We start from the raw sequence: 12585 nt of genomic DNA on the forward strand, positions 1-12585 counted from the left end.
GGAGGTTTGGGATCAGAGTTTTCCTTCTCTCAGATGAGCTGCCTTCCCAGGCTATCGAGTCCCATCTACCCAGTGGCTGTTTAGTAGCTTCTTACGACAAGTACAGCCAAACTGAGGGCCTATTCTTATCCCCAGTCCCCAGGGGAAAGTAATGGGTTACAATGGGGCTAAAGAGGATCAGAAGCATGGAGAGATGGGCCTCTCCAAAATAATACTGGATAATAAGCACATGGAGTATGACTTTCAGAAAGGCAATTGACACATGGTATATAACAACAAAAGAGGAATAATATGCCTTGTTACACATATGTATGTATATGGCATTGGTTCCAAAATAATTGATTTCACATTTGAGCAATTCTGTATCTTTCAAAACCCTGCTGCAAAGAACAAATGGTATCAGAAGCCTTATCAATCCTTTATTTTCACACCGGGGGTGAGCAATATCCAAATTAAACTGATTGTGCACTTCTCATTCTGCCTGAAATTAAGGTGGAAAAAATTGGTATTTACGATGAATGTTAAAGCTATTATATTATGCAATTACAAAACAGCATTCAAAATGTTTTAGTTATTTGTATACTTATGTTTCCATGTTCTGCCACTAGCAACCAGCAAAGCAACTAGTTCTGAAGCAATTGCTTATCAGTATCCAGCAAGGTTTGTTAAAGGAGCACCTCCGGCCAGATGGGGATTAATACCACTGCTGTTTGAATAAGACTGGCAGATAGCTCAGACCATGCAGTCCCTGTTCAATATGACGTTTATAAAGTTGATGGCAAAAGAATGATCATTGCCACCAGGCCAGCAATCCTGACCACAACGGAATTTTAAGCAAACACTGGAACAGCAACTCCAATTTAGAACACTTACACAAATTTTAAATTGCCTTTGGGCCTCTTGTGCACTACTTATGTGATCATTGTGAATACAGAACAGAAAGCAGAGGCTGCATATCCAATGCAAAAGAGCATTCTGGTCAATACAGGCTTTACATTTGCATTAAAAATTGATATAGGTAAAAATACACTAAGCCTCATATTTGAAATGCCCATGAAGTACATTCACTTAGACTTTAGCCAGTAACAGTTTGCAGTTATACAGTACACTGAATTCTTAGGGGTTCAACTTACACTTATATCAGCCATCAGAAGCAAATGAGAGTAGGTCTAGCCTGCCCCTGTACTGAACCCCAGTTGTCTACCATTCAAAACAAAACACTGTTGTATCATTAGGAGAGCTGCAGGTATTTTCATAATGGCCCAATTCTAGCCGGCCAAGCTATAGAGCTGGCACAGGTCTGAGTAGACCAGTATGTTGGCACAGGCTTACCCCAGGGCAAGGGAACAAAGGTTCCCTTAACCCAAGGAGGCCATAACCCCTCTTGCAAGATGCAGCGAGCACCACATTGATGCTCCTGCATCACCACGCTGGAAGCTGTGCTGGATTGGACTGTGTTTGATTTTATTTATTGATTGTATCGTAATTGATGATTAATTGTCAGAGCCGCTTTGCAAACCATTTGAGAAATATACCACAAATACATTATACAGAGTCAGTCCAAACTTACTGTCTCGGATCACATAATTGATTCTGTATTAAGTTAACACAAATCAGAGTCTCCCTTGACTTGGGTTTCCTAATCAGCTTCAAAACCTGACTAATGGGTAGCCAGATAATACTAAAACAAAGATCCTAAACAATAGGATTACTTGTAAAAACCTTTATACTTTTTACTGTCTCTAACAAAGCATAAAATTAAGGCAGCTGTGGTGGCTGTTGGGGGTAGGAATAGCATCTTATTGCTATTTAGCTTTAAAATTGTTTTCTCTGTCTTAACCAAAGTTTTAAAACCCAAGTTCTAAAGGTAGTATGTGAAGGAACTCCATGTATGCACTGGACTGACTATGAAGTTCTAGATGAGAGTAAAACCTTGTAAAGCAATTTTGACACTGCATGCTCCATAGAGATGGATCACGTCCGACATTCTGGACTTGATCCACCTAAACTGAAGCATGATGAATTCTATTGTTTTCCAAATGCAAAGAGTGGAGCATGCAGTTAACTTTTTACAACAGGGTTTTAAAATATACTTAATTTTGGTTGGATTATATCCCTAAAGTCAAGCCTTCATTGCTTCCTGCTGCCTCCATCCTGTGTTGGCACCTGCATCCCAGTGTCTTTCATTTCATGCAAAATACACAGTACATTTCAGAATAAGGAAACTACTTTGAAAAAACAGAAATACAAGCATCACCTTTAACCTTCCATATACTCTGGAAGTCTTTTATCAGATTTCATTTTTTTAAAAACCCATAAATACAGACAAGGTGTTCATTTAAAAACTTAACTATATATAATATTTATTATCAATCCACAGGATAGTTTGATTGCTACATAAATTCATTAAAAGCTATTTCACCTTTACAAATTGTAAAAAAAAAGAAAAAAGAAAAAAATGTGCCACAAAGATGTAATAGTTGCTGACAACCAAGAAACTGAATTTTAAAATTATAAATTTGCTGTAGAAAAGATTTAAAAACCTGAAACAATTATATTCACTTTAGAATTTTACTTTGAATAAAATACTCACTGTATAAAAAAATAAAAAAGCTTGCTCTGGTTAGAATTAGAGTATTTTTTTTCTTTAAAACCTGGGAATTTGCATAATATATCTGTAATAGATTTTCTTCTTCTATTGTACCACACAGCTTTCAAGCATAGCAGATTAGACACATATAAGACAAGCACTCTTTAAAAAAATCTGTGAAATGTACATGGAAAGATTTTTACTTTCCCATTTAATTTATTTTTCCATAGTCCGAAGCCACATTAGCTAGAATAGCCTTGCGAAAAGTACAAAGTTGGGAGTGGGAAGAAGGGCTTTAAGTGTGCCATTAATTAGAACAAGTTAATGAAAGGCCTTTTTTGCAAGTGCGTTTTAATAAGGTGCAAAAGCAGACTGCAACATAGCTAGTACTGCGCTATGTACATATTCACAATGGATTCTGGGGCAAAAATCCAGCAAGTTCACATTTTCTCTTCTGTTCTGAGTCTTCGGTTCCATTGTGGCCTTGACTGCAACTCTATTTGTGGGATGTTGGTCCTCTTGATGAAACTCTGGAACCTACCATGGTGAGCCTTCTCTTCCTGGGCGGTAACCTTGGATCTCCATCTGGCTTCTTATCTACATTCTGATGGCTGGAGTCCTGAGTTTAAAATGCTCCAGTACTGGAGTTGGACATAGTTTTGTTCTATATCAAGGCTTTTCCCTTAGATTTGTTGAACGTACATTAGATGTGCTCCTCAAAGCCATGGTACAAGATCAGCTTAGAACATACCAGTTAATGGCTTAGCTGCTTTTGACCCTCGACTGAGTAATATCTGATGTTTTTTTGATGACACTTGCCCGGTTCTCGTGGTCTGGCCGGCTACTGTAACTGGTAGAAGCTGAACACACTATTTGTTGGAGAGGGAGATCTGGGAAAGGCGGCCATGAGCTGTTGTAAGGCAGAGGACAAGTTTCTTCTTTGATGGTGACCTGGAGGTCAGGCTTGTTAGAAGTCACAAAGGTAGCCATACCAGGAAGTGAGTAAGGGGGGTTTCTTGTCCCCAAATTGCTGTAGTATTGTTTGCCACCAATGTTTTCCTTTTGCCACTGAAGCTGACCCTGTAGAGAAGAGATGGTCAGTAACAGAGATTTTATGTAGTTTAAGTCAAAGCTCTAATAATATGGTTCAGTTCTCTGTTGCACAGCAGGTTGTGCAATCACATTTGCAGAGCTGCAGTCATCATACTAGTGAAAGTGCAGAAGAGGCAGAAAGAGGGACTCCTCCACAGGGTCACTTACAGCAGAACCTGGGGGAAATGACAGATTCCTCCCCGCCCCATATTCCAGTCTGCTTATTTTACTCCACAGACAGTGGGAGTCTACAGAAACTCTATCAACATTATCCTTGCATTTTCTGTTTCTCAATCATGTTAGAGTACACCAAAGAGCCAGTACATATGAAGTCAAACCTTGAGTACATACACATATTTTGGACACAGTCCAGCCAAAGTGAAGTACTTTGAACTAAAGGGGCATTAAAGTTAGGGGCAAATTGTTACATAAGGTGTTTTTTTTATATTGCTTTCTGTTACATTAAGGACAATGTACACATCTGATGCCAGGCAGCAATCAAGTCAACCATGCCTGCCCAAGCCAGGATTATGTTAATATAGAGACCATTTCATTGAAAACCTCTATACCTAAAATGCTCAGTATGAACTTTGGACACTGCTTGTCTTGAAACTCAGGTCAAGCCTCAAACCTCTTCCTGAATGATGTTTTCCTTCGAAGTCACAAACCCCGGGAGGAAGAAAGAAATCCTGTTTGTGCAACGTCCCGTCGCCATTGAATTATGCAACTCTTACAATGTAGAGCGTGTTTGCATGCTCCACTGAATGCAACCTCTCTATAATCTCTGCATCCTGCTTGCTAGTCTTTATCTCGATCTGTTTGGGCTGTCTCAACCTTTCCACGTACTCCCTGCAACCTGCCTGTTACCCACTGAGAAATGTACCTTGTGCATTTACATGTTGGCAGTCACACCTGCATTTTTACTGTTTTGTGGAGACATTCTGAATCAAGCCATTGAGCAACATGCACAACTTCCTCATGTAATTATGTGCCAGGATGATCATATCAGTATCCATCCAAACCTCTATTCACCTACCAGTTTACAGAGTTACACACTGATATAAGAGTCTCCAGAGTCCCCAGTAAGTTTCCAGTAATTAACCCCAGGGTTGCTTACAGGTAGCTTTCCAAAAACCCCTTAAATATTGGAGAATTTTGACCAGTAAATTTTTCTGCACTCTTTCTTAGTGCAACAACCCTCCGTGTATGTAGTGCTCAGTTGCTCTGAATTCCTGCAAGACTTTCCAAGCCACTTCAGAAACTCAGGTGGCTATAATTGAGCTTCAAACTTTTTCATCCAGACTTTTCTCTCTTTTCCCCACCACAGGGACTGGGACAAAACAGCAAGGATTCCCTTGTACACTTTCCATAAACATTATTTCCAATTTCTCCAGATGCACCTAATACATACCACATTTATATGCACCCACCACTGATAAGGAACATACTACACATTGGTTATTTTCTTTATTGATGTTTTGGTGAAAAGGGTATCTTTGGAGTATTATTTTAATACCCTTTTTTGTACAATAAATCCGTATTCCTTGAATGAAAGCAACTTTCCTCTTAGTCTCATCTTTTCAGGGAGTGGGGTTTTCTGACTGAACGTGACGTTGACTGAACCTAGTGAAAGATCCCTTTTATCAAACATAGCTGTGCATTTAATTATGGCTATATTCTCTCTCTCTCGCCCTCTGCAGCAAGGGTTAGGCCTACTGCACCTTCTAAAAGAGAGATGTTTATTAATAATTCCCCCTGACAGCTCTTTTGGTAACAAAATTACATGCAACCATGGAGTACCTGTGCTTAAAATGAAGGTTTGCCCTGATCACATGCAAAGCAGAAAAGGGTATGGGTGTGGACTGTCCCCTGGGATAATCTTTCTCCTTGCCAGGCTCTGATACCAGAAGCAAAACCAGCAGGCAGAAGAGTGGCAAGGAGAGAAAAATCCAGCACCTCTTGTTCAGTGTCCCCTTTTAATTTGTACCTCCTACTCTCTACCTCTCAATTTATGCACCTGCTACTGTTGTGTGTTGTTTAGCTAATATACATGTGCTTAGCAGTTTCCCATTGTGATAAATGGGAATAAAAAGTGCTTAATTTTGGTTGAATTATGTCCTCTTCTTTGCAGATACTCCAGTTCCAAAATCTCCTCACATTTTAGAATTAAAAACAAAAAATTAGCAACAGGAATTAGAGCGAAAATATGCTTTTAATCCTGATTTTCTCTCATGCAAGGCTGGACAAAAATACTTTTCATCTCAAAAGTATCACATGTACAAGAAGCTTTCCATCATGGTTAGGAGAGTTTCCTGCCATTGTGTTCAACCACAGGAAATCCAAAAGTGGCGGACTGTGAGCAAGATATGACAAACAGGCTGTAACTAATGCACACTTCCCACTGTAGTTTTTCTACCCACACACAGAGAAAGGTATGAACGAAAGCTGTGTATACAAGTTCCCAACTCTATTTTTAATTTCCCAATTAGGCTTTACTGCTAATTTTCACAGAGCAATGTAGCATTGTATACCCTTATCCTATGGACCAACTGAAATTGCAGTTAACACCATGACTGCTGAAATACGAGACTGGAAAAAAGCATATTGCATCAGAATAGCTTGCCCTGACTACCAGCTATGTTTTTGGCAGACATACATCATCTTCTATGGCTTTTATAGGTCAAAAAGCCTCATAGGTTTATGCACAAAGAAGCAGGAGAGGGCGCTGACCTGGCTTCCCTTGGAGTTCTACAACAAGCCCTGAGGAGCCTCCTGCATAGCAAGACTGAAAATAGCTGCTATAGTAGTAGGCTATTTCCTGGGCATTGACACTCTGACTCATTCAGCAATTATGTCACCTGCTGCCTCAGCACAGCCCAATTTGCAAGCCAGTTAGGCTAGGATTCTTGACTTTAGACTGACAGGAGCAATTCTAATGTTACTGTTATACGCGTAGCTGTCACCAAAAATAGTTTCCACAGGAGTTGTAGTAACCACTAGATTTCATTTCTCTTATGGGAAAGTAGCTACTGCAAAAGCTGCAGCAACGATTCCCAGGGATTATCTGAATACAAACACTGTCTGCTGTACTGTAGATGAGATATGAGAATGTCCCATCACTGCCGTATTTTTAGCATCAGCTCAGTGCTGCAAGCTGAAACAATTCTTACAACTGCTGGTTCCAAGAACACATTTATTTACTTACTACTTCTACGGTTCAGCAAAACTATTGTGAGTTACCTCACTAGCATCGCATCTTCTTGTCGACTTCTGGTTCTGGCATGAATACGTGCCATAAACTTTAAATGACTCACAAGTAGGGACCAAATGTTGCTGTTGCTACAGCTAAATGAAGCCCTTGCAATGTGGAAGCAATTTTTAGTGGTAACATTTGACTCAGCGTCTAAAGTCATGACACCTAAACTTCATATTCCAAAGTTTCGTTTACTTTATTGGCACTCCCCTGACATAAAGAGGTTTGGATAGAGAAGTCTCCAATCCTTGGGGCTGAATTTAACTACCCTTTGAAATTTGCTGTTCCCTAGTATCACACTGTAATTGGGTATCCATCTCAATATTGCCAGTATTTGAATTATAAAAGAAATCAGTGAAGCATATTTAGCAAAACAAAGAAAGGGAGGAAAACTTGTGAAATATTGTGCATGCCTTTGCTTACCTGCGCATTTTCTTCATCACTTGGGATGCTATCTGTTGTTTCGCTTTCTGTGAGGAAAAAATATGTCCAAAATTAACAGCAACATTACTTTTGAATTATTAGAACTTAGTAGGTCACATGTGTATCCAGGCGGTAGACAAGCCACACTTTAACAGCCCAATCCAATACTGCCCCAGTGCCAACTCTGTGACTGCAGTGCTGGCAGGGAGTGTTATAAACGTGCCATAAATCACATTTGCGCCACCCAACAAGTGAATGGCACTGATGGGGAGGCTTGCATCACCCCTTTGATGCTGCTACAGGAGCACCGGTCACCGGTGGAGAGAAGGTATGTACTGGGGCGGGGAGGGATGGACGGAGGGTGTTTGGGAGGATGGAGGGAGGGTGTTGGGGAGGAATTTCTGGGTGAGGGAGAGAGGAATGGGGGAGGGACCAATCCAGGAGGGGAGTGGACTGGCCCGGGGGTGGGTGGGACCCCTCTGCTGGATCCTATCTCCTATGTCAGGCTCAGAAGCCCAACACAGAGCTTCTCAAGTATGTGCAAGCAATTTAGCTGGCACAGATTTGAGTAGCCCCATTGACCAGGCTGGGGCGTTACTTGGGGTAAGGGGCCAAATATCCCCTCCCCCCGAGAAGAACTCCCTGCTTGAATCTAGCACTGGATCCAGTGGTAGTCATTTGGAGCCGACACTCCTGTGCTGGATAGGATTGGGCCATAAATGGTTGCAAAGTAAACAGGAATCTATCCTACAGTGAATGTTTTCTTTTTAAGTACATTTCATACAAGAACAGATTCCAAGGCAGCACTTCAAGGTTTACTGATAAACAGTTTGGTGGGAAACCACCTAGCAAATTAAATATCATGATGATTGATATCAGATGAATATACCATCATAACTGGAAGCAGGAGACAAGATTATATTAAAAGTCAGAAGCTGCTAAAGAAAAGCAGGTGTGAAACAGTGCCTGTCTGACAGCCAAAAGGAGATATTCTTGTCAGCTTCCTGCAGGAACAACAGCCCCCTTTCTCAAACAGCCCTGTATATACTACCTTAATCACATTACAGATCTCAGGGACCAAACAGCAAAGTCTGTGCACATTCCTTTGATACACCTCCAATGCTATCAACAGCCATACCCAAGAAGCAGTAAAACTTATCAAAGCAATTTGATCATGTTTATCTAGATTTCCAGGTTCAAGGACTTGTCATTTCTAAGTGATTGTATATTAGTGCACTGTTACTCAGTGTCCTCCCAGGACCATGCTTTTCTCTTTTGTATATTTACAGCTTATATCTTTCAGAAATTTCACTGCTATATGATGGGGCTTCATGTACAAGACTATATACTAGCCCATGATTCCTGGTGCTACAGCACCACCTCAAAGCACGAAAATCCCATTCTGAACTTCTCATGAAAGTTCTGCTCCCATGACTCATATGCCAAGCAGCTTTTAACAAACCACACATAACATGATCTTAGATGATGCGGTACATCATCTAAGTGACTTGCACTTAGGCTGGGATCCAAAGGGCTGCACATGGGACTGGTAGATGCATATTATGCCTTCTTAGCCCTCCTCCCAATACAGCCTAAGAAGCCACAGTTAAGGGGAGGGGACTTTCCCTTGAAAGTCACAGTTCTTAAATTTGTGACGTAACGGCATTGATATTTAAGAAACATAGCTTAGGAAACACACTGCTCAGGGTTCTTCACAAAAGATACAGAAACGAAACAACTTTAAGTAAAGCTTCTAGTGATCAAAGGCTTAGGGCATCTTTGTTCTTGTCTTACACAATGCTGTGATCAATGATGTATCCATTTTTGTTCATTCGCTGGACTATTTTTCCTCTAGAAACTTTTCCCCTATTTACACTTCATGTTGAAAAATCACCTTGTCCTATATGGGGGAGGAGAGGAGCTAGTATAGAACTAAAAGATAACTTTATGTCTTTTATGGGGCACTTAAACTGCACCTTATTGATTCCATCCATGTGTTTCCTCCACAGATAGGACTTATACCTCAGTGATAAGACACATGCTTTGCATTAAGAAAACTCTAATCTTCAATTTAAAAAAGGATCAGGCAGTAGGTGAAATGAAAGACCTCTACTTGACTTGAGAGCTACTGCCAGTCGCAATAGACAGAACTGGAGAGATGGACAAATGACCTGGCTCAAGAGAAGGCAGCTTAATAGTCTCTCTTCATGATAGTGTATTCTATGCAAGTATTATTTCTTCTCCAAATTGAATTGCACCTTGTACATTTTGTGTCTTCAAAATTTAGCAGTCAAATCAAAGCATTATATACCTAATAATTTTTTCATATACAGTGAGGTTTACTGAGCATATTTCTTCATACATTCAATTTAATTTTTATTCTTAAAAAGGTTAGCACTTTTTTTAGAAGGAAGAAAAACCCCATACTTCTCCAAACCCCTTTCCCCAAAGCACTAGGAAAATATTTGTAGACTGTCCAAAAACAGAAGAGAAAGGACCTGACAAAAAAGTTCAAATTCAGCATCTACTTAATTGGGGTCTCAACCTCCTTTGCCTATAGAATGTTACTTACCTTCACAGGAGGAGACTGGGGAGATCTGAAGTGGATATAGTTGACTCATACTGCTGGGCTGGTCATCACATTCTGTTGTCACTTCCACTACTTGGCAAACATCAGGAGGATTGGGAACAATCATATGATTCTCAGGATCACCCTCAAAGTGCGATTCTCCTACAACTTTGTATAACAAGAACATGGAAACATGAAAATTACTAGGCCTTTTAGCATTGTGATGCAGTAGCTTCCTTCCTAAAATGGATAAAGATCTAGTCTTAAAGCTGATGCATTATGCAGGAAGTCTGAGAGTGTAATCCTAAATCGTGCTTAAGCTGGTGCAATTTGCGATGGCTTCTGGGTGATGCGAATGTGCCATAAAGCATGTTCGCGCCACTGTGGGAATCAGGGAGACTGGCACAAGGACACGTACTGGCCTTCCTGTGCTGGAGCAAGGTAAGTGTGCACCAGTGACAGGCCAGGAATGCAGGGGTTTGGGAAGGATGGGGGGAGGGTGTTTCATGGGTGTTTGAGGCAGGGGAAGGGCTGGCAGATTGGTGGTCAGGCCAAGCCTGAAATGGGGGTGGGACTGGCCTCTGGCACTTAGGGCTGCTCTGATTTGCGCCAGAACCAAGCAGCCCAATTTGGTGGCTAGGGCAGTGCATGGGGTAAGGGGAAAAATTTTCCCTTACCCCAAGATATGCCACAGCCACCTCTGAGCCTGCCCTGGGTACAGCTCAGGTCAGCCAGTCAGCCTTTTCCAGCACAGGTTAGGATTGGGCTGCCACATATTCTGACTTCAAAAAGGTTTCATACTGTGACTAGTGATGACCATAGTATAGGTGGGCCCACATTATCCATGGGGGTTCTGATCCAGGATACTGAAACCTACAGATACGAAATCTGCAGATCTCAGAGGCCCTCAGAACAGCTGCTAAGGACTTTGAGAGGCCTTAGAAGGTCACTTCCAGCTTTGTTTGAAAGTGTCCATCTAATCTGAGAAATTTCTTTCTTGCTATGTGTTATAATACTATAGTTAAAATGGCCTTTTGGGTAGGACTTAGAAGTATTACACCTTTCTTAGTTAAATTGTTGCCTATGTTTCTGACATCTCCTGGTGACTTTTAATGGGATTGCTAATGAAACTAGACTATGATTAGGTCACCTCAAAATGGGATACACTGTTGCTATGGTAATTCTGTCATCTGATCAGAAATATAGTGAAACTGAACTTGACAACCAAAGGCTACTGTTGTAAGAGTTTACTAAGCACAAATAGGAACATGCTGGAACCACATACCTACAATGTTAATTGTACTGTCTTCAGATTTGATTGTGGAAGGTAAGCAGTAATCAGGAAACACCTGACATGTTCCATTACTTAGTACACTGAACGAATCATCTGATTCTTGCTAGACAGAAAACAGTGGAAGGATGTTAGCACTGTTGAGGGCATAGGAAGTATGTGAAAGCACTGCCTTGTTACATCTCATGGCCACATTCTCTCTTAATCCCATCTCTTACCCTTCTTAGTTATTATGGTGTGGCCAGAGTAAAGGCCCAATCCTTTCCAACTTTCCAGCACCGATGCAGCTGCAACACAACTCTGAGGAAACATTCCCTTACCTGGAGAAGGCCTCCATGTCCGCTCCCCACCAGCACAGGATGCAGCACACACCCCATTGGCATGGCTACATCAGCGCTAAAAAGTTGGATTGGGCCCTAAAACAGTTTGGCACTAGGAGTTTTACAAGATCACAGCTGAAACTGTAATCCATCTCAGCCCTCTTCATAAAAATTGCTTGCATATATAGAAAGCAATACGTGGCATTTATAACATGCCATCTAAGAAATGTTAATGCATGGCTTGTGATGAAAAATTTACACTGCAGGTTATGAGAGTGACGTACCACCTCAGAACATTTATTTTTATTAAATATTTATCACAGCTTACAAGTATGTTGAATACACAATTGCAATTTGGTACACAAAGGGTGCAATCCTAACCCCTTATGTCAGTGCTTTCCAGCACGGACTTAAGGGCAATGCAACTCCGAGGTAAGGAAACAAACATTGCCTTACTTTGAGGAGGTCTCCGTGACTGCCCCCCAACTGTAGGATGCAGCACATGTCCTACTGGCACTGCTATGCCAGTGCTGGAAAGCACTGACATAAGGGGTTAGGATTGCGCCCAAACTCACACACATTAAGCCTGCCCCATACAACCAAGTTCTTCTTAGGTATAGCAATGCTTCATTGCAAAAAACAAACAAAAACACATCTGATTTTGGGTCCACAAAATGTGTTTGCAGGGGCACAAGTTCTCCACTGAGAAACCTCCTTGCCCCTGAGAGCAAGAGATGCCAAAATAGAAAGGAGATGCTTTTAATCCCACAAACCTGCTGGTAAGAGTGTATAAGATTTTACAGTTCAGGTAAGGCATAAATATTCTTATTATGATGAATATTTATACCCCCTTAACAACAAAAAAGTCTGAAAGAAGTGGCTAGTGAGGATGTGAGAGAGCCTTCTGAGGGGTGGTGCCAAGACCGTGGAGTTCCCCAGGGAGGTCCAGCTGGCTCAGTCACTGCCTGTTTTTTAAATGTATCGTTCCAGCTAGTGTTTTACTGATTAACTTAATTTTTTTAATGCTCAGTTCTTGGGTTTGTCCTA

At 41.1% G+C, this 12585-nt stretch overlaps 1 protein-coding gene across 4 annotated transcripts in view; it reads right to left on the minus strand.

Annotated features, from left to right (window-relative positions):
• Positions 1-423: 423 nt before the first annotated feature.
• IRF2 (interferon regulatory factor 2) overlaps positions 424-12585 on the minus strand; it is a 55333-nt gene continuing 43171 nt past the window's right edge. For all 4 annotated transcript variants that reach the window (XM_066632594.1, XM_066632595.1, XM_066632593.1 and 1 more), the window contains exons 6-9: positions 11213-11324; positions 9931-10095; positions 7359-7405; positions 424-3670 (exon numbers count right to left, since the gene is read on the minus strand). In XM_066632594.1, coding sequence (XP_066488691.1) covers positions 3353-3670; positions 7359-7405; positions 9931-10095; positions 11213-11324 — 642 coding nt within the window. In that variant the 3' untranslated portion in view covers positions 424-3352. The remainder of the gene's footprint in view (positions 3671-7358; positions 7406-9930; positions 10096-11212; positions 11325-12585) is intronic.

Source organism: Tiliqua scincoides, chromosome 6, assembly GCF_035046505.1.
Source record: "Tiliqua scincoides isolate rTilSci1 chromosome 6, rTilSci1.hap2, whole genome shotgun sequence".
In the NCBI taxonomy this organism is placed as follows: domain Eukaryota; kingdom Metazoa; phylum Chordata; class Lepidosauria; order Squamata; family Scincidae; genus Tiliqua; species Tiliqua scincoides.